Source organism: Phallusia mammillata, chromosome 7 (genome assembly GCF_965637545.1).
Source record: "Phallusia mammillata chromosome 7, kaPhaMamm4.hap1.1, whole genome shotgun sequence".
Lineage (NCBI taxonomy): Eukaryota > Metazoa > Chordata > Ascidiacea > Phlebobranchia > Ascidiidae > Phallusia > Phallusia mammillata.
In genome coordinates this window covers 12,972,983-12,995,443 of record NC_137258.1, presented here as the reverse complement: position 1 = coordinate 12,995,443, position 22,461 = coordinate 12,972,983, and the positions used below count along the sequence as shown (strand labels likewise).

Below are 22,461 nucleotides of genomic sequence, written 5' to 3'. Positions count from 1 at the left end.
TTCCAGCGTGCGGCTTACAATCGAGGACGGCTTACATTATTTTTTTAACACCTCAACAAGCGGCTTACAATCGGGTAAATACGGTAATGCGTTTCATACCGTCTATTCAAACGGTTAAATTTTCAGGCCGAAGTTGCCAACACTTCCGAGTCGGGAAAGCATAAATTTGAAGGGCCGACTTCTTTTCACAAAAGCGTTAGTTGACGATACATACTTAATGAAATGTGTCTTTTAAAAAATATCCCGCGACAACCCAACAACACGTGCTATGTCACATATCTATAATGCAAACCCCAAGTCTAGACATATCCGTCATAGGACTTAAGTTAGTAAAATCGGCTGGTTTGTACAGCTGATGGAAAAAAGTTTTGTTCGGCACAGTAGACTCTTATACATCCCGCATAAATTTACACCCACATTGCAAAAAGTCTTCTAATGTTTTGGTGACTTCCACAAAATTGCTGGTAAACCAATGTTTGGAACTGGTAGTTGCACGGACATACATGCACACTTGATTGTAGTCGAGCAAGACTTTAGAACAAAAATTTTAAGGCCAAATTTCGTGTCTCAGCTATACCAGTGGATTTAACCGCTTCACATTACGCCGAAATGTGTATTTCCAAAAATTCAGCGAGACAACGATTTAGGCATATTTAGATGAGGTTAGATCATGCTTCCAGTTTATGAATTGTTGTATGAACAGGACAGGATTACTAGACAATAGTAATAGAATACACAGAAAATGCAGAAGAGTATTGCACTTAATAAATAAAAAAATAAAATAATTAATCACTGAAACTGGCATCCGAGGATAAACTTTGACTTTCATTATCAGATTCATCAGAAGGTGTTGGAGCAGCTGCATCAGGCACCGGTGCATCTGGATTGCTAAAATAGCATACAAATTAGATTTCCTTCAATTTGCAAGATTGAAAACAATAAAATGTTTTCACAATTTAAGCACAGGAAATAAAGAATTTGTAGCAAAAATCTCCTTTTTAACTTACTAAAGTTCACATTATATTTATTTAAATTATGCTTACTCCAAAAGTGCAGGATCCAGACCTTCCATCCTCATCTTGTTTTCTATGGCAACTTTAGGAACACCAACTGTGACCATTTTAAGGTATTTGGCATACCTAACAAAGCAAATAACATGTCAAATGTTTAAGCCTAATCCTAAAAGACAGCAAAGTGAATGAACCTTGGATCTTGTTTTACAGTGACAACATTTTGGATTTCAACTGGTTGTTGGGGAACTTCCACAATATCTGGTGTTGGGTCAGCTATTTCAGGTTGTACTTCATTTGTTGCTGGTCTGGTTGCACCTGGGTCGTCCTTTGTTGTTTCAGCAATACCATCAAGACCAGGAATAGAAGCTAACTGCAAAAGGAACAAACATGTCAAATCAGTTCTAAACATGTTTTCAGATCACTAGTTTTTATACAACCAGAGCATAAAAAATTTAATTAAAAAACAACTTTTTTTATCTGTTCATTACTCTTATATACTACCAACACATATTCGGCTGTAACTAAACTGAGGATTGTCCATGGATGGCAAGTACCAGTACTAAAAATATGTTGTGAACTTTTAGTGCAGTGGTGCATTGGTTTCACACAAGTTTGTTTTTGTTTTGCCAACCAAACTAAAAATTCACCCATTTTCGGCGGCTAGTGGGGTAAATATTGGGGCGACAGAGAAAAACACAACAAACTACCCCTATAAATGGCAAATACAACAAACTACCCAAATTCCATCACCAATTTTAGAGGCCTAGTGAGGTAAATGTTGGGGGTACAATACACAACAATTGACACCTGAAAATGACAAAATCATCGAACTGTCAAAATTTCATCTAATTCGGACATTGTTTAAACTGGAAGGGTGGCTTAGCACATTGCTTTTGCACATACACTATAACCTATTTTGAGACATTAATATATTTATATTGGGTCCCATAGTAGCCAATAATTTCCCCCGCACATGCAAAGTTGTAAACAATGCAGATTCTGAGATAACCATCATTAAGTTTGGAGTTATAAGTTGAAACATGGCCATTAATATTCGCTAAATGAATCATACTATATATATTAAGTACAAGCTATCCAAATCTCATCCAATTTGGACATTGTTTGAAAAAATCACCCATTTTAGGGTTAGTGGGATAAATGGTGGGGCTACAGGGGAAAACTTTGACAGCTAAAATTTGCATATTCTAACTGTCCAAATGTCATTAATTTCAGACATAGTTTTAAAATTCACCCATTTTAGAGGGGCAACAGAGTAAATAATGGGGCTATTAAGTCAAACAGAACAATAGCCTTTAAGGAAGGGGGGCCATAAAAATACTTACACAATTTTTGCAATTTTTAAGTGCTGATCTTGAGTTTAAAGAAAATACTTATATTACCTATTTAATTATTAAAGAAAAAATCTTAAAACTAGAACAACATTTCATCGAAATTGGTTAGTTTTTATGAAAAAAAACATTTTGTGACTTGGATGTTTTTTGTGTACATCACTCTTGCAGTAACCTCCTTTGGACAGGCCCAACTCTAAAGGTGTATTTTTACCTGTAAAGGTTTTGTACTGGCCATTTTATTTTTTGTTTATGTGACATTTTAAATCCCTCCATTGAAGTGTTTATGATAAACAAATAATTGGCAACTTTAATTTTTTTATTATATGATTTGCTTGTAATAATGAGGGCCAGAACACTTATCTGGCACAGAATTTCAAGTCATTTTTCTATACTTTGGTAGAAAAACTAAAATACAAATCCCGGACATCAAGTGCACATTTGCCCTCATTCAAAAAGTGCACATTTTGCCCTCGTTGAACACCACTTATATAAATATTGTTTATTATAATACCTTTGCTTCCAAAATGTTTAATGCAATTTCTAGTTTTTGCATTTCAAGAGATTGAGTCGCCAATTTTTCCTCCGCAACTGCTGCAAAATTGTTTAAAAAGTTCACAGAGTGGATTATAAAATGGTTCACAAAAGTCACAGAACGCCTTTGATTCAATGCTGGAATCTGTCAAAACAAGGCCAAAATTAATGCATGAAATAAAATGTTTTAGATCTTCCGCTTAAGGTAATCTGCTACCCACCTTATTAAGATCCACACTTGGCCCACCAAATGAATATGGTTGGTTATTGTCATTTTCCATGATATTTGCATCTGTAAAACCTTTAATCTTTTTTTAAAATAACTGTAACAAATTAAAAGTGAAATTTTTAAGTCCACAAATAACAGTTGTATCATGTGCCTGAAATGTTCGTTTTAAAGGTTTTTAAGCTTTAACAACCTAAAACAAATATATTTCACTACTTTGATTTTTTTATTTATTACTGGTATTTCTAGCTAATAAAACATTCAATACAAAAGACAGTACCGTTAAAGAAAATGACAATCATGTTTAATTCCAACATTAAACCCAAAAAGTGAGGTACCCAAAATTTTGCACAAATGTTGCTAGTTGTTACTGTCAGCGACGACTGCGTTTTAAAATTGAAATTGTTGGGACATATCAATAAAGTTGACAATAATTAATGTTACGGTAAGTACTTCAAAACTGCAAAAAATACTAAAAGTGCATGTCACACTTATTTACACATTTCCAACTCGAAACCAAAAGTGAAAAAAATATAAAAAAGCGACAATACGCATCTTGGCCTGGTCTCATAAACTTGGTTGTGATAATACCGATAACCACATCCAAATGTACTTGTAAAATCCTGTGCGCGAGTTTTTTTTCAAAACACTTGGTACTGACGCTGGATTGCAGTAAGCAGCTGCACCGTCTTATTTGTTATGTTGTGTCATGCCGTGAAGCCACGGCAAATCAATCGTCGTTGGCCAGCAGCTAAACAAGCCAACAAAAAACGCGATGAAAAAGAAAAAAAGATAACGTTGGGTGGCGCGCCGCGATTCGTTTTAGTCACGTGACCGGGTCGCCATTGCTGCGTCTAGGTCTTGTCGATGCGATTGATCGCTTAGTGCGGGAGCCACGCGCTACCAAAGACAAAGAATGTGTGGTAAATACGCCAAGTCTGCCCGAACAACGTGCAGAACGCGTAAGGGACTTCAACTGGTAAAATTCTGCGTGTAGTGTGCATCGGCGATTAGATGCGACGGAAAGCTTAGGCGCAAAACGCAGACAATTCAAAAGAAGCAGAAAAAGGCACCGTTTCGATAGCGAACGACTATTTTTAATGCGAAAAGTGTATTTTTACGGGCACCAGTTTGCCTGTAAGCTCAAAATTGTAAACCATATTAACGTGTACACGAAGCAAGAACTTATAGAACTGGAACTGTGAGTGTCAGAGTATACAGAAGTAAGCAGTATATGATATAATTTGGTTCCCTTCCATTTTAGGATTAGGGTAAATATGGTGAATGGTAAATACATTTCATTTTTAACAGGTTTATAGAATTTGGTTTTAGATGTAACAAAATGAATAAAAACAATTTGGATGATGGTGAGAAGCTAGCATTTCTAAACGGACTACAACAGTTTTTGGAAGATAAGGGGTAACTCCTTTTTTGAATACTTTGGTAAAAAAAGTAACCAGCAACATTAGCATTACTTGTTTTGTTAAGGTAATGTACTAGACAACAACTCAGTTTTGTTATGTTATCTGTATTTATGTGTGTTTAGATGGGTGTTGTAGGTTTATTTACCACATTATACATGTTTAATTTGATACCCTGATTCAACCATGTGTTGTTGTGTTTTTAGAAAAGTGCTACTGCCATATCCACGGCTTGCTGGGAAGATAATTGATTTACATGATTTGTACAACAGGGTAACATCATTAGGTGGATATCAAAAGGTAGTAAATTGTTGTGTTATATTTGTTTACTCTTTAGAATATTTGTTTTAGTTTTTTTTTAATTTTCAACAAATCTGGAGGCGTATGAATTATTAATCCGCTGCTCCCATGGTGCTGTTAGTTGTTAGCACACTAATTCATAATTCTTTGTTTTATTTGTGTTTGTAATTATTTGCAGGTGACAGAAAAGGAATTGTGGGATGAATTTTTGCTGGAGTACAAATTTCCTGTAATATCATCAACATTGGCATTTGGTTTGAGAACAATTTACCAAAGGTATGGGACATAATTTGTATTTATTAATGTGTTTTTTTACAAAATATTGATTGATGACTGTATAACAAAATATTTTAGATTTCTCGAGGAGTATGAAAGAGTTCATTATTTTGGAGATGATGAAGTTCCCAAAAAGCCTCGATTTGATGCATCTATTAAACGTTCACGCAATCCGTTGTATATTAATGGTATGTCACCATTAGGATGTGTTTTGTGTATTCATTCTATGTATGTTGCAATATCAACTAAGCCCCAGAACGGTTAATGATATTGAACAGTAATAAATTGATAAAGAGTTTTGTGCAAATCTCACATAACTCTCATTTACTGTTATTTTACTGAAGAATTATCAATATGTTAATTTTATGACGCCTATTCCCATGTTTGCTTTGGATGTGTGGTTTACTTCAGATTGCAATTTAAAGCATCAAACAAAGTTGTTGTTAATATTTGAGTATCTAACTTTTTAAATTACTGTAGTAATTTTTAAAAATGCTTAGTTCTTATTATAAAATGTTTGGAAGTTTTTGCACCATCTTTGAGCAATGTAAAACAGAACCTAGTTATCAAAATACAACTTCAGTTAAAGACTAAATTTAAATTCTATTTCTTGTAATGGCTTCATTGCTTGGACACACAGTTTGTTATCATTACCCAACATATTGAAAAAAACACTGTTTTTAAGAGCGCGACCGTGCACAGTTTGGATTAAGTGCTACCAGACTTTCTGAGCCAAGATTTGCTACAGATATAAGTGATTATGAAAGAATCGCATTTTCACTTACTTCTGGTTTGCCAAATGAAGTTGATTTTGCTATAAATGCATGCACACTTCTCTCTGGGGAATCCCGACATGTGCTGAGGCTTTCACGTTGTCCTCAACTTCTTGAAGCACTATTATTACATGCTGGAATATCTTCTTCTAGTAAGTAGATTTGTTCTGCATTAAATTAGTGTTAAAGCTTAAGCTCCAAAAGATAATTTTATCTTGGACTTTGGACTTTTCAGATGTAAACTCATATGAACAAATCGGACATACTTGGAAAAACAGGACAGGCCACAATTTCTCACAGTTTTGGAATGAGACTGTCTGTAACCAGAATGTTTTAATGGAGATGCTGCCTGAATGTTCAAGTTGTGTTGAGACTGATCCTCAAAAAACAAAAACGGTTTGCGATTGCTGCAATCAAGATGTATCAAATAAAAATTCACATCATGGTAAGCACACAACAAATTCTGGTGTTAATTCAATAATCTGCTCATTCAGGTTTTGTAATGATTTTAAATTTTTTCATAGCTGGTTGCAAAAAGTTATTTCCCACAAATTGTCACAGTTGGTCTTCAGTGTTCCAATCAAAAAGATGTCTCGGTGTGCAAGATTATGAAGGGCAACGTATACTGCAGGTAAAGTGTGTATTGAATGACCTGTATATTTATGTGTGTGAATGATTTTAGGCATTTTGACATTGACAGTTGGCTTGAATTTGTTAAAAAATACCAAAAATTATTTACACCATCAAAATCGTATAAATGATTTCAGTTACAAGCCATTCCAGTGTGCTTGATCCACCTTTGTCCAGATTAACTTACAAGTATTATATGTGTGTTATTTGGTGCAGATTGCGTTGGTTCTTCTTAATTTGTCCTTTGAAAATTTTAATGTTCCACTGCTTGCAAACAACAAATCACTTGTGCGGTTTGTATTTCTCTGTATTCATTCCAATTATTCTTCACTACGACAAACAGGACTTGATATTCTGGGAAATGTTTCTGCAAGTGTAAGTATACAAAAAACTTGCATTTAAAATGTGATGTATTGTGTTACAATTTACTAAAATTGTTTTTATAGATGAACATTGAAAACTTGGGGCTAAAAATGATGAAATGCACATATGTGACTGTTGAACGATGCATTAAATCACGAGATAAATTCGACAAAATTAGAGGTAGGTTGCTTTTGTTTCCTGTAATAACTTCAGACCTTTGGGACCAAAATAATTTTTAATTTGTTGCTTTTTTCAGGATTTGAAGTTTTGGGAAATTTATGCAAATCAATACCAAACAAAGACACTTTGTTGACTTCCATAAGTGATGAGATTTTTAAATCATCAGTCTTGCTACTGACTATTGGAGATATTGAACTTGCGATTGCAGCAATTGAAGCACTTTACACTTTGTCAAAGCTAGGTGAAGAGACCTGTACAAGGATAACATTTATTCCTGGAAGCATCGGTAAGTGTGCAAGTGTTTAAACTGCATTTTCGTTAAATTGCAACAAAACAATACCTGAGGTTGATTCAAATTTCACTTTTCCATACATTTGTTATGACATGTTGAATTTGTTTGGATAAAAGCAAAATCTAGTGTTTGCCCCACTTACTCCCTTGGTTGTCAATTTGTTGCCAAATGTTATGTTAGAGTGTTGGTCATTATTGTATTAGTTTGCTGTCTTTGGTCATCCACTAGCCCCCCAAAATGAGCCTGATTTGCAATAAAGTCCAAGTTGTATAAAGTTGAACAAAAAGATGTGCTGATTATGTAACATTCAGTTTATTGGGCCACGGGTTCTGTACACTAACAGCTAAATTCTTTGTATTCTAGAAATCCTTGTGTGTTTGATAACATTTAATGTAAGGACCCTTGGATCAAGTCAACTCTCTGCAATTCGAATTGCAAGAAGGATCAGTCCTCCAACAGTTGCCCAACCACAACAACAAATACACAGACCAGTCCCCCCAGCAGCTTTACCTAATTATCCTGGTAAGTTTATTTTCTAGACAGAAACACTTTTTGAACCCTAATAAAACTACCTGCTGATTGTTTTTGCAAGTGTTTAATAATTTTGGGTATTTTAGGTCAAATATGTATTGTTTTGACCTGTTTGTTTTGTTGTGATTTGCGTCAAGCTTGTGCTTTAAATGTACTAATTGAAATTGTTACTCCCATTTTGGTCCAGGTTCATCAAGTTGTTCACACACAAGCTCCCGAAACATTATTTTATTAAGATTTTTGTATGTCACAGTTGTGTCATATTTTAATTGACCCATCCATGATGACAGCGGAACCATTATTAGTTGCTGGTCAAAATTCTCTGGTGCTAAAATTTGTAAATTTTATGGACCATAGCTTCACTGTAGTTTATATGTGATCAGTTTGGCTACAGAAAACCCTGCATTTACCCAGGAAGCCCCCTTGATGTTGTACCCCACAGGCCAACCAATTGCCAACTAACCACCACCAACATTTACCTCACAAGCCCCCCCTAAAATAGCTGAATTGTTTTCAAACAATTAGTGATTTGGAGAAAATTGGAAACTGTTACATAAACGTAAACTTTTAAAACAGACCAAGCAAAAGTTGGATATTTTCCGCTGGCCAGTGTGTCATATGCTTCTACAAATGTCTCTTTTAAATCTATGTGTAGTTGCTGTTTTCTGAAACAAACTGTTGATCCAATATTCACTTTGTTTTTCAAGTTCCTCGAGTAATTCATCCTCACCATGTGAAACCAACACACCACATTGGTCCTCATTATCAAGCAGTTCGACCTCATCAACCTTCACCTTTAGTACACACTGCATTGTCCAGTCAGTCTCCAGTCCAGCAGTTTCCAGTGCCAGTAAACCCTGTATCAACCAAACCTATTAATCCAACGAAGCAAGCAAATAGGCCAGTTGGTGCTGGCCCCACGTACACACACTCTGAGACAACAACTGTTCCTCCAGTTTTTCATTACATGCCAGCCCCACCATCAGATATTGTGTTGGACAAGAGTCCTGAATCATTTGCACAATTGTGGTAAGGAAAAACATTTTATGTGTACTTTTTGTCTGAAATTGGCCCTTATTGTTTATCTGTTTTTGTAGGGTTTGGGCCACATATGAGCAATGTGGAAATGATGACGGAAGTGTTCCTAGAGTTCAGTTGTTTGCTGATTATGCTACAGCTGCCAGTCGATATGGCATGTGCAGCAAAAATCAAGTTCTCCCTGCTGCTGAGTTTGGCAGATGTCTTCAACGAGTCTTTTCCAACACTGCCTCACGGTATAGTTACTTGGATAACAAAATTATCAAAAACATCACAAAAAAAATAAGTCTCACTTTTTCTACCATTGTAAAATACACAGTGCCTTTAACATTACACTTGTGTGAAGGTTGTTCAACGATTGCAATGCTCAGCCGATGTACCACATAACAGGAATACGAAAACGACAAACGCCTCTCCCAGTCCCAGGCTATCACCCACAAGTTCCACTCAACATTCCAAATTCAAAACACTCCACCAGTACTGCTTCCCATACTAGTCAAACTGTTGTGACCTGTCAATCGAATTCTAGTTCATTAAATCACCAGAGTCCAATAACTTCACTTAGTGTTTCTAATTCCAAAATGCCTAACCTGGTTTCTGACAGTAAATCTAAAGCCTCAAATAACAGTGAGGGCATTAAATATCCTTTGGAAGAAATTGGCTCTGCTGGGACATCACCAACAAAAACTAGTGAAGCAGAAAGGACAAATGGTGATAGTTTGCATTTTGTTGCAAATGGTTTGCAAACAAAAGACCATAAGTTGAGTGGTGAACATTCAGAAGAAAAGAATCTACCAGATTCTTCTTTGCAAAAATCAAATGTTATCAGCAGTAACTGCCTGTTAGAGAAGCAACAAGTTAATGGTGGTGTTGATGACTTACATGAATCAGTATCTCAATCAGCTGCACTTACATCAAAGGATGATGAATCCACTGATGCACATCGAGGTCACTGTGAAAGCCTTGGAGGCAAAGCTGATAGGAAATCACAGATACATTGCAAAATCCCCAGAGAACCTGTAAATCATATTGATACAACTCCCTTTGCGAATCATATCAACAGTAATCACAAACCTGCAAAGACTGAAGAATTAAAGACAGAAGGTTTGTGCAATGGTTTTCCTGAAGACAAAGAGTCAAGCAAATCAGTGTAAGTCAATACTATGTATTCTGGAATATGTAACCATAGATATTTCCTAGATTAGCAATTATTGAAAGGCAGTTGCTGTTTGTATAAAATTGTTTGTTTACAAGATTTTGCTGTGGCAAGAAAAAAAGCTAAAACTCTCAAGCTAGGGTTCTCAACAGGGGGATTTTTTATATTTGCAAAAATGTTGAGAAAATTTGAAGAAAAGTCAATATTTTTCTATCTAGTGTACAAAATTTTATCCCGATAGTAATTCTCATATTCTTGTGGAAGTATTGAAATCAGGGAGTCGAACCGCTTGTCATATAGGTTCAGGTTCGGTTCGGGTTCACTTGTTTTTGTTTTAAAGGGTTCGGGTTCGGTTCAGGTTTTTAAAAATGTATATTTTCGGGTTCGGGTTTTGTTCCGGTTTGGGCAAATTATCCGGTCCGAACCGGTTTGCGTTTTTTAAACCGGTTCGAATTTTTGTTCGTTTCAATTTAATTCTTTCCATCATCTAGCTGGCCTTATCAAACTCCAAAAGAGTTTTGCCCGTGCACTGTTATTTTTGACACGCCCTATAAGTGTTATCTCGCGTATTTTTCAGTGCGCTGTTTTGAAAAAAATCACAAAATATAAAACAGGCTGTTATTTTTACTGGTTCGGGTCCAACGCCAAACAAAATATAGGGTTTAGCTCCGGTTCGGGTTTTTAGGAAATCGTAATTAGCGGTTCGGGTTCGGTTCAGGTTTAATGAAATTAACCGCTCAAACCGGTTCGCGGGTTCGGGTTCAGTTCCGGTTCGACTCCCTGATTGAAATCCACACAGTTAAATAACTGCAGCAGCTTGGTTTCTTGATGTACTGAGATACTGATATAATCGAACTGGTATTCTGGTAGCAAAATTTGGCTTGCAATAGGATGTGGACATTGCACATGTTTTATGCTTGATTGTAATTTTCTTTCAAAACACAATTTTCCAGATTGTCATCAGATGACACTTCAACTGATAACAATAAACCAGCAACTCATGGAATAAATGGTTCCTGGTCCCCAACTGAAATGCATCAGAACAACAGTGTTTTAGAAGTAAAAAATAATCCCAAACCTAGCAGAGTTGATGAATGTAAAGTACTACCCAAAACCTGTGAACCCAACAACATCTCTACAAATGAGAATCAAATAAAAGTAAGTTATTCTGTTTTCATTCAAAAAGTGAGATGTTTGTATATTGTTGTGTAAGTATAGTGAACAGCTTTTGTCTTATCATTTAATATGCTTACTTACAACCAAAGAAGAAATATGCTCTGTAGTGCAGTATAACCTATTGAGCAAATATAACTTTTGTGTTAGGCTGTCAACACAACTTCCCCACAAACCTCACCCAGTGGTCCTAATCAACTTAAGCAATATCACAAAGTGCAGAAGAATTCATCAACTGAAGAAGTATCTACACAGTTGGTGAACAACACATCCACTACACCTGTCATTGGGTTATCCTCTAAACCTGAAATTCATGAACCAAAAAACACTTTAGCAACTAACTTAAATGTTACTAAACAGTCTTTAACATCACAGCCTATTGGAAGTAACAATGTTACTCACATCCATACAATTCCTAAAACTTCTGAGGTAAGTTCTCCTGCATTTACCACAAGATCATGACTCCCTGTTTTGTTACTTTGTCATTTTGCAAAGTAATTATATTGCAATGTACAATGCTTCCTTATTATCTGTACCTTGTTTAACAGGATTTGGTTATTCGAATGCCAAACAGCAGTTATATTTGACATAAAAAATAAAAGGTATCTGTCTATCAGTATGATTGTCTGTGCAGATGAATTGTAATAAATTCCTACTTGCCCCTAATATATAATAGATTGTAGGTTGGATATTTGAATTGTTTGTCTACTTTGCTCTTAAAAGTCTCCATTATATGGTAAAATGTTCTCCAGGGTATGTTTTCTGGATAATACCTCATTTAACAATTTTTGTGTGTAAGAAAGTGTTTTTTCTAAACGGGTCAAAGTGTATGTGAAAAACAATACTTATAGCAGTTAGATGTAATTTCTGGTTAGTGATTTTTGTTAATTGTTTCTTAAGTGTGGCTTAAAAAGAGGACATGAAGTTGGTGATGAGGCACCAGATCCAAAACAACTAAGAAGTAAAATTGAAAGTACAGCATTGCTTCCAAAAAACAATTTAATTGAACCTGTTGACAAGCAAACAAACTCCAATCCAACACCAACAGCGATTATCATTCCAAATTCAAACTCTAATCATTTTCCTCAAACAAAACCCACCCCCGGACCACCTGTACCACCAAGTTCAGTTCCTCCTGGTCAAAGAAAGCCACCACCAATTGATCTTATGGCTCCAAATGCATCGCTAATGGTGCTATTTCGCAATAGCGGTAAACAACCATTCGAAGATTTTTCGGTGAGGATTGTTAGCCTGATTATAATCAACAGCACAATGCATTGCAATTTTTTCCATTTTACAGGATGATAAGGAGGACCCTATAAGCAAAAGCATTCGACTAACTGCTGCTTTAATTTTAATGAACATTGCTAAGTTTTGTGATCATGGTCGAAGGTAAGTTGCAAATTCTATTGGATTGTGAAACATCTCCATATTTTCGATCATGAATCTTCTGTACGTTTCCACTTTGTTTGTATGCAAAAAGAACTTTCAAATTGCTTTGAACCAAAACCATCAAATAAACAAACTTTGTTGGGTCATGTCATGTAGTAATACTGTTATAAATTAAGAAAGAATTGTGTCAAACAAATTACAGATATTTGTGGCTGTTTACCTCTCGAAACGGTTTCGCAAACTGAAAGGAACTTTTAGTTTTGGCCAAATGTTTATTTTGACAGTCACACATTATGTTTCGAAGACAATCAGAGGTAAACAACCAATACTTGCGTTACTTTTACAGCCTTCTTCAGCGGCACGAGTCCTGGCTCGCACAGCTTGCGATGAGTGGAATGGATTGTTCGCCAAATCTCGCCAAGTTGCTTGCGGAGATGGACAGATAGCACATCAGCAACATCCACTCAACACGCCCGCGTTGCTTTTGACTGTCTTGTCTTCTTACCTCGTCTACTTCACACGCGATCTTTGCCGCGTCTATTGCCTGTTTGACCAACTTTTTGTGTTTCTTCTATTTTTGGTTGCCCACGCAAGGTGTATTGCAAACTTTGTTTTAGATAAAGTACAACATCAAATCGAGAGCTTCGCTGCTAGCAGTGATCCACCTAAGTTCTTAAACGAAAAATGCAGTAGACCGAGTAGACAAATTTCGACGGTTGTCGTTTTTTTGAAAAGGTATTTATTCCGCTGTTCGTGGGTTCGCTGTTTGCGCGCTCAACACATTGGAATGGTACGATTCTAGTCGTTTGTACGAAGTGATTATATATTTTCTAAGGAAAAGAGAACGCGCAATGCGTACCAATAAAGCGTATTTATGAAATGCATTTTTTGTTTTATTAGACAGTTTTAAAATATAAAATATTTCACATTATTTTTCCATTAGACTTGCAGGATGTTTGTTACTTCGATTCCAATACAGTACCGATCCTACCTCCTGCACAGCGTGCTCGACATTTTCAAGTTGAACTATCTGATTAGCGTTTTTAACAAGTCCCACAGACTTCTAATGTGAATGATGCACCCCGTTTAGATCCGTGTGTCTGTAACGTGGTTCTTAGACGTTTAACAAAGCAAGCAGCGAAAAATGAAATGCAAAGCAGCTTACAAGACCCCATAAGAATTCATTCTTCGCTTTTTAGTTTCCTAACTGATTAAGAAAAGTTCACATGACCAACAAAGATAATCAAAAGCTTTCACATAGAAATGAGGATATTTGGGTTACTTTGTAGCGGTTTCGTACAAACAGCCGTTAACGTCCCTTAAAACTACAACCTGTCTTGGCTAGTAGGCTACCTTGTTTATGACACAAAACACACATTGGCCATTTAAACATTGCGTACAAATGTCTTGCAATAATTAAATGATCTCAGTAATACAAAACAACAACTTGACGAAACATTTTTTAATGTCGCTAAACCATTGATTGTGTTTTTCCTGATTGTGATAAAACGTTGCATTCTGCTGAGTTTAATTTAATGTTTGCCACTCTACATTGTTTTGTAAAACTGGACGCTTGTAACATACAGGTAATTAATGTAAACGCGTTACAATCACGCTCAGATTGTGTGCAAAAAGGGAGGGTTTATAGTAACTTTTCCACATAGAAAAACTTACGCCGATCAGTTATAATTTACCATAGCCTGCCATTCATTTAGAAGGCGTGACACTGAATCAGCCGATCCTATTGGAAATGGCATGGGATAGAAAAATCTAGCGTGTGGTGGGATTTGGACCCAAGATAGGAGCTAATCCAGAGATGGCACGCAATCAACTGAGCTGCAAAGACTCGTGAAGCCTACCGAAAGCAACGTATCGCCTACCTCAAAACTTTGCCAGAAATCGATCCCACTAAGCACGCCACGAAAAGCAGTCACTGATTGCAAACTTTTGCCAAGCTTATACTGGTTTACTCTATATTTCAAGGCCCCTCCAGCCAAATAAAGAAATCCGATATCGCTCAAATGCTTTTAGTATACCAACTCTTATCCGCGTTGATATTCTTAGTCAGTGGGATCTTATTAACAAAGAAGACTTACAACGACCTCGCTTTAAGATTTAACTTCACACCAACCAAACACGGATTCATAGAATTTATTAGATTACTTGTAGCCATTTCAGCGAATTGGGATGTGGAAGACGAACATGCCTTTGAAGAAAACATTCAAAAGATACCATTTTGGTAAACACTATCGCCAAATTTAGCGAGCTAAAACAAACCCACACGTAAGAGATTACATTACAGAAGAAAGATTTGGGTACTGCGATGTTTACACAGGTCCATAAAAGGGGGGTGCAGCCGGCAAATTTTTATCGTACCGCCAAGAGATCTTTCTGCAATACTGTACTATTGTTCGCGAACAATTAAAACTTGTAGTCTTGTCTGTGATGTAACACAGTGGTCGGTAACCGCCGGTCCGCGTAGAGTTTGTTACCGGGCCGTATACTTTTTCAGGTTAAAATCTTTAAAACATTTTGCCCATGTATCCCAGTGATGATAAACTAATTTAGGCGTTTTCATTGCTGAATATTTGTAGTTTTTTTGAGGGCCCGTCCGCGTTAAAATTTCGGTTTTAAAAACGGTCCACAGTGCAAAAAAGGTTGCCGACCCCTGATGTGACACACTGGCTTAGGACCGTTGCAATCCTATGCAACCAGTTAAAATTAATTCTACATATCGTTGCAGGAAAACTTTCGGAGGAAGTAATTTAATTTTTGACTGTTGCAAAGTTATAAGTACGATTTGGCAAACCAAAAAATACGGTCGCAGGCCGGACCTGGCCTCTTATGACATCACAGACGAGTTTAAGATTTTGTACCACTATGGGACCATTGGCTCTTGTTTGAAAACCGCTGCCCTAGAACTAATCAAATAATAATGTAGAATAAAGGTCAACAAATACGTTTATTGCTCTAGCGTATTCAGTAAAAATATAGCAATTTTAGGTTTTCAAAACTCTTAAGGTTTGACGTTACTATTCTAGACATGACTCTAGACATATATAGGCTAATCATCAGGGGGGGGGGGCAGAAATTTACTTGCACCAGCATATTTTTTCGCTCTCGAGGGCCCTGCATACACCAAACTGGGGACTCATATACAACAATAACTATATTTGTACGATCGAAACAAAATTGAGAGCATTTCAAATGATATTAAATTAAAGAGCTATCATAACTAACGATAAACTTTATACAGTTGGCATATTACCCTCGCAACAGCGCGTTTTCTGTCAAGATTTCGCAGAAACCCTTCTACATCTACTTTGTAACTGCAAAGTATTGAGGAAAATGTTACCTCGTGGATTTCCAGCAAATTGTTAATTAATGTTAGGCCTTATGCTTTCTAATGTTTATTTGGAACTGATGACCAAGAACTGTTACTTAATTGCAACGTTTTTGTGTGCGCGATATGTGATTTTCAGCGCAAATTAATACGCGCAAGGTAAACCAACTTTGCAAGAATTTATTCATTTCCTTAAAACGCTAAAACATTCGCAATTCCTAACTGCAGTTAAACGAACAAACGTCCTGATTTTCTGCGATCACGGCATACTTATTTTTATGACGCCTTCAATTGGCCTGGTGACGAGTGTAGCCTACTGTGACCGCGCGCTGAGGTGCATGAACGCTTAATGGGTGATCCATGTAATGTAATGTAGGTCTTTTCTAACGTAATATTACTTTTACGACAACATAGTCAAAAATGTCGCATTTGGGTTCTAAAATGTTTTCATGAAAATATGCCAAATATATGAAAATAAACCCCTATAATATTACCCCCACTTTTTAATATTTGTGGAAACAAACAAAATTGTCTGAAAAAATTCAACGCGTTTTAGCAAGCCAAAATCTATTTTCTCAAAAGCGGTTCAAACTTTAATTTTATTTTCAAACGCCTGGTAAAAGATTTCACGTGATAATGTTTGTATAATTTTTAGTGTACAAGCACAACACAGCATCAGAAAAAGCGAAACCGTCGCTACTTGTATCGTTTTTTGCAATGGTATTTTATTCAAAAAACTATTGTTTTTACATTTACACGATAGGATGACAGAAATATTTTTCAGTCTGACTTAGCATTATGCAGTTTTTCTAACTTGTTTAAAATGTTTTCTAACCTTTAGCTATTCTTTGCTTCCAAGGCCAACTTAGTCACCTGGATTGAAAGATTCGGTTACAGGATGGAAACGAACAATAGAAGGCTGACAAGGTCTACGATCCCTACGTAGTTTCTACCACAAGACAAAACTTTATCAATTTTATCTTATTTGCTGCGTTTAGGATGCATAGTCCAACCACCCAGTATATACACAGTCATTTTTTTGATATATTTTATTGCAATACTTACATTCAAATTTTTAGGAAAACAAAAAAATTAGTTTACACACGAACACAATATATTATGGTCTTTTATTTAAAATCATTTACCACCCTGCTTCTTTTACAACCCAATACATGTGCCTAGTAGGAAAGCGTAAGGAATCTTTAATTGTCAAAAAAACGTTTTAGGCGGAAATATCTTTTACATCCGATTCCACATATTGGTAACAAATTTTGATTAAAACGTATGTGGGCTATGAACTTCGACAAAACAACGTCAATAACGCTTCTGTCAACCAAGAATAGACGTATGCTGCTCTTTTCATGTACTTAAAAAAGTGCTGGTATCAAACACAATGCATTTGGCGATCTGACAACGTCCCATCAAACATCCCGTAAACAGAAATTGTATTACGTTCTCTGGTATAAGAGAACGTGTTGCATGCTTTCCAATGTGACATTTGCTCACCATTTGGTGATAACTCGTGGGTTTCTTGTTCTATGTCGCAGAGAGAAGATTCAAAATCTAAAAACAATAGCAAAGTTTATTTTTTTGTTTATATTTCTGTATTGGCGAATTAAACCGTACATAAGAACATAAAAGTGGTTGTTGCGACATTCCTATGAAATGCTTTCATTCGGAAGCTGACAAGCAAGTATTGCTATGGTTGGTCACGGCTACTTAACTCTTCAATTGACCCAATACGAATGGAATTTGTTTGTAAATATTGTCATAATGTTTTGCTCATGTTATAAGCAAAAAGAACTGTTTTCTATTTGCGATTTCTGTAGTTCAAACGACAGCAACGGGCTCCCAACTAGCGCAGTGAATTTGTTTCATTGAAATTTGCCTTTACATTTCGTAGAGAACCGAAAAGGCATTTCTATCAATTCTCAACGACATGCCTCATCTAACGTGGATAGTTACTTGGTCTGGCACTTGGCAGACGTCAAATCAATGACGCAATTTTATCTTTCCCAAGTGTCATTTGATACATTTGCATTGTTACTGGTCTGCGGGAGGCTTTGCGGGTTGCTTCCGTCTTAACTACGCGTATCTAGTTGTTCGCCACCGTTCAGCTACAAATACTGTTTTTAATTTTTACTTAACACCTCCAGGTATACGTGATAATTACAAATAAGTACATGATAACTAAGTTGCAATTCCGTAGAAACAGTGTGTCAATATCGTAATCGCACAATTTACAGTTACACTTAAGTATCACAAAACTAAACCAACTTTCGTATTTGTCCCTTGAAAATGTTTGACATGTTTGCGATTCCTCTACCGCGTGGTTGAGCGTGGAATTCATCGTTTCCCTTCCTCTGGTATCGTCGTTTATTGGACCGTGGCTAGAAACCTGGAAAAAGCGAAAAATTATAATTTGGCAATCAAGTTTTCCAGAAAGCAAATTGCCGGACCTCATGAAGTGCGGGTTCCTGGGTCGACTGAACTTTCGCATTGCTTGTTGCATTTGTATCCGTCCATCTGTAACTATCAAACGTATTTTCCATTGACGATCCAAATTTAAATTTTTGCTCTCTTCGATTTAAATGCTATCCAGAATTTTAATTTTTTTAACACAAGATTTTAAATTGATACGATTTCAAAAATTAAGATTTGTCGGCAAAGAGAAATTGTTTATCATTAGGACAATTTTTCACAACCCACTAAAATCAAGTACTGACTTTGACACCTTAAAATTGTCGTGTAACTATTGTTACTGATTACAGTACAAACGACAAAGATTATTGTCTACTTCGACTCCAATCAATATGTTAATAAACATAAATCGAGTTTCTGTTCAAAACAACCTATTTCTTCCTTCCTAAGTATGGAAGAATCGCGGCCGTGCATAGGATTAAACAGACGTAGCCTACCACTATTGTTTTAACAAGTAAGTTACAGTATGATACAATTATAATACCTTTGACTCGGAGGAACAAAACCTTTTGAGAATATGGACGACCGACGGCTGAAATCAGAAGATGGAAAGAAGGGGCACTCGGTTACAGATTGACGGGAATGCGAGTGTCCTGGTGCGGTCAAACAAGTTCCAATGTCTGGGATTCCACCAGTTGCTTCCAAAACCTGCTCCAATTGATGAATGTAATCTATGGCACTTTGCAGTGTGTCGACTTTACTTGGCTTTCTGTTTGGTGGAACCTAAAACAAATTTATGATGCTCGCCAAACTATGTCTTAATAACAATATAAGTGGGTTTGTAGACATCTGCTATCACGCCTTACCGTTGGTAGAATTCTTCTCAACTTCGCAAAACCGGAATTAAGGTTTCTGACGCGCAATCGTTCACGCGCATTTGCTTCTCGTCGTTTCGATATTCCCTCGGTTGCGTTACAAGTTGAATATTCACTCACATAATCCATTCGTGGACCAAGATTATCAACCCGTTCGATAGCTCGATTGCTGTGACTTCTGCCACTTACCAGCAATTCTAAATAAATTCGTATGACACCGGTTCTTTAAACACATTACAGAAAAATATTCAAAACTATAATATAATACCTGAGTTTGATTGTTCTCTCAGTCGAATGTGACGCCGATGTCGTCGAGAGCAAAATTCGTTTAAAAAGTCTGTATTATTTTCGTTGCTCAGAGTCTGCATTCTATTTTATTTTTAGGGTTTCGTAAATAGTGTGCTCCTGCATGTTACAACTTCATTTGTAAAATTAAACTTAGTCTGACTCGTCTTTGATTTTGTTGCTGCTTTCACCATTTGCTAAATCAATGGTCAGAAAATAACACTTTTTCTACCTGCTAAATCAATATCACTTAATAGCGCCATTGTGCGGTTATCACTAAACAACGATTGGAGTGTTTTCTAGATCAGTACTTAAATTTAACAAACATTTAGACAGAACCTGTCATTTAATGCTGGTGGTAGGCCTTCCCACAAAAATTGGCCTAATGAATTTAACAAAAAAAAACTGCTTTGAAGTTTCTCCCATATTTTATTAAACTGTAAACAACAAGAAAATAAACAGTAAAAAAAAACTACAACTATCTTCTCGTGTGCCGCCTACTACAGATAGAAACATCTTCGCTGTTGAGGTTGTTGGGTTTGACGCCCAACAGAGAACTTTCCGTTGATGAGCTCGTTTCCTGGACCGCATCTAGTTGCCTTGAACAATGGGCTTGGTTCTCACTGGATTTTCTTTTTCGTTTTATTTTTCCATACTTTTTCGCGCAATGCTTTCGAAAGCGCTTCATTCGTCTCAGAAACTCCACCATTCGGTGAAAACCGTTCTCGATGGGCGATTTGGTTCTTGGTGGAGTGACCATTTCATTATCATCGCTATCCGTAATCACTATGTCCAACTCCTGTCCGATTACTGTCTGAATCGAGCAACTACTTGTGTATGTTGGGGTCAATACATCAAATTCTCCTGAATCAGCTTCATTAGTGAATGGTTCATTTTGCTTTTCAGAAAGCTGACTCTCTGATGAAAGAAGTGGAAATTTAGTTTCCTGTTGACGTGCTACGGCGCCATGTTTTTTATCCTTGTTACTTCCTTTTGAGTCCACTGATATTTTGTAAAGATTTTCCTCTAAAAATGTCTTTACTTCAATGTCACATGGAAAGTTAATGTGTAAATGCGGAGAACCGCTAAACGGTGTTCTGATTTCATTGGGCCTGGCAAGTTGCCGTTGTTCTCCGTTTATCAAGCCAGGAAACTTGATTTCTGAATATGTATTTGACCCAGTCGATAACTGCTTGGATACTTGCAGTTTATTTGTTTGTTCCAGGTGAAAGTTATTTTCCACAGTTGGCATTGAACCAACAGTCTGCACACCAACAGATGTTGTTAAAACTGTTGTCTGCGTCGCTTTGTTTTTGATTCCAGTGAAAGTTGACTTTGAGCTTGACTTTGTAGGTGCCATCTCGTCAACCGTTGTTGTCAGCATTTTGTCATGGAGAATCATTTTCTGTGAAATCATGACATCTGCACTCGGAACCGGTACTTCGTCCTCACATCGATATGATAACAATTGATCTTCTTTACTTCTAAAAAAGTCCCCCGACGATAAAGTACTAAAGCTTTCAGAGCAATCCTTGCTCAAAATTTCGTTTGACGTACTTTGCATATTTGGTTCAATGAAATGTGGAGAATTTTCCGATAATCGATTTTGCCAAACATGCGATTTGTGTCTTGGGAACAAGTTAGTATCTCCACGACTGGCTGTGCAGCAGTCGCTAAAATGAAACAAGTTCTTTTTATACGACGACGACGACGGTTCAAAAATTTCGGATTGGGCATTACAGTCAGAAGAAAGGGGTCGAAAATTGGAGTTGTTGTTTGGTAAAATTCTTCCATCTTTTGTTTCGCTCAGGCGCAATTTATTTAACAGCCTTTGTAGTGAAGTTGTTGTTGTCAAGTTTTCCTTTTCATGTAATTTCAATTCCTTCACTTTCAGCGCAGTGTCGTTGGGCGTTCCAAGCTGACGAATTTTTGGCTTTGTTTGCGTCGTACGAAGCGAATTGAGAACAGCAGTGGAAGAACGGCTTGTGGGCAGTGTTTTTCCTTTGTTTTGTATGACGTCGGAATGCCCAGTATACCGCCGCAAAGTGTTATCAACATCAAAATTGCATGGAACGAGACTTTTTTTGATCGGGGGTAACTGTGATTTTGGTACCTGCAGTTCTGCACTGTTGTCGATTTTGTGCGTGGGAGATCGCACAGGCATAGACTTTTCTGACTCTGCAGGTGACAAACTTTGCTCAAGATGGAGATCAGTACATTTCTTGTTACTCCTAAGTTTATTTTTCGTACAAACGGAAAATAAGCTACGCACACCTGTTTCGGCGGCAGCATGTTGCGCGGAAACTACTGACACTTCATTAAGTTTTTTGTTTTCTGACTGTTTGTTCAAAGAAACTTTCGAAGGCTTCCCAAACACTCTGGACCCCAGGTTTGGCGTGGTTTGCTCTGGCAAAACAACACTTGTTTTTTCATTCTCACCAGACAGAAGTGTATGGTTAGATGATAAAACTGAAAGCTTGCTGGAATCGTCAGAGGCAACGAAGGTTTCAGATCTTGAAACTAACACTTCTTCGCTGTGGGAGAAATTCTCAGATATAACATTTGCCTGTGCCAAGTACATGGAAGGAACACCATTTGCACAGCTACCGAACTCCTCAGCTAAAGAACCTGGCGGTGCTTCTTCTCGGGGTTCACTTTGTTCTGTAATGTTTGACTTGATAGAAGCCACCGAAAATTGTTCCTCAGTTGGCCAAGCAATTTGCAGGTAGGATTTAAATTCCGGATATATCGTTGCTGTTTCTTGTAAATGACAATCTAGGTCACAGATATCTGGTCGAGTGACACTTAATTTATTTGTTGAAGTGGAGGGACTTTGATTAGAACCACAGATCGAAATTGGTTCATGTACTTCCTCATCAATGGTTTCTAA

General features: G+C 36.8%; 2 protein-coding genes across 2 annotated transcripts; one reads left to right on the top strand and one right to left on the bottom strand.

Moving 5' to 3' along the window:
• Window positions 1-593: 593 nt before the first annotated feature.
• On the bottom strand, window positions 594-3,339 carry LOC145237922 (WASH complex subunit 3-like). The gene is made up of 5 exons (XM_080100922.1): window positions 3,118-3,339; window positions 2,877-3,041; window positions 1,205-1,383; window positions 1,044-1,139; window positions 594-888 (listed from the first exon to the last, which is right to left on the bottom strand). The coding sequence occupies exons 1-5, from the start codon at window positions 3,175-3,177 to the stop codon at window positions 786-788; spliced, it is 603 nt and encodes a 200-aa protein (XP_079957048.1). The 5' UTR covers window positions 3,178-3,339; the 3' UTR covers window positions 594-785.
• A 687-nt stretch (window positions 3,340-4,026) lies between these two features.
• Window positions 4,027-13,531, top strand: LOC145237921 (uncharacterized). The gene is made up of 20 exons (XM_080100921.1): window positions 4,027-4,345; window positions 4,434-4,541; window positions 4,750-4,843; window positions 5,022-5,119; window positions 5,198-5,307; window positions 5,805-6,044; window positions 6,128-6,337; window positions 6,417-6,523; window positions 6,739-6,897; window positions 6,969-7,065; window positions 7,142-7,351; window positions 7,721-7,879; window positions 8,596-8,917; window positions 8,986-9,162; window positions 9,273-10,076; window positions 11,036-11,240; window positions 11,406-11,684; window positions 12,156-12,491; window positions 12,556-12,647; window positions 12,994-13,531. Exons 2-20 carry the CDS (start codon window positions 4,465-4,467, stop codon window positions 13,091-13,093), a joined length of 3,876 nt encoding a protein of 1,291 aa, XP_079957047.1. The 5' UTR covers window positions 4,027-4,345; window positions 4,434-4,464; the 3' UTR covers window positions 13,094-13,531.
• The last annotated feature ends 8,930 nt before the right edge of the window (window positions 13,532-22,461 follow it).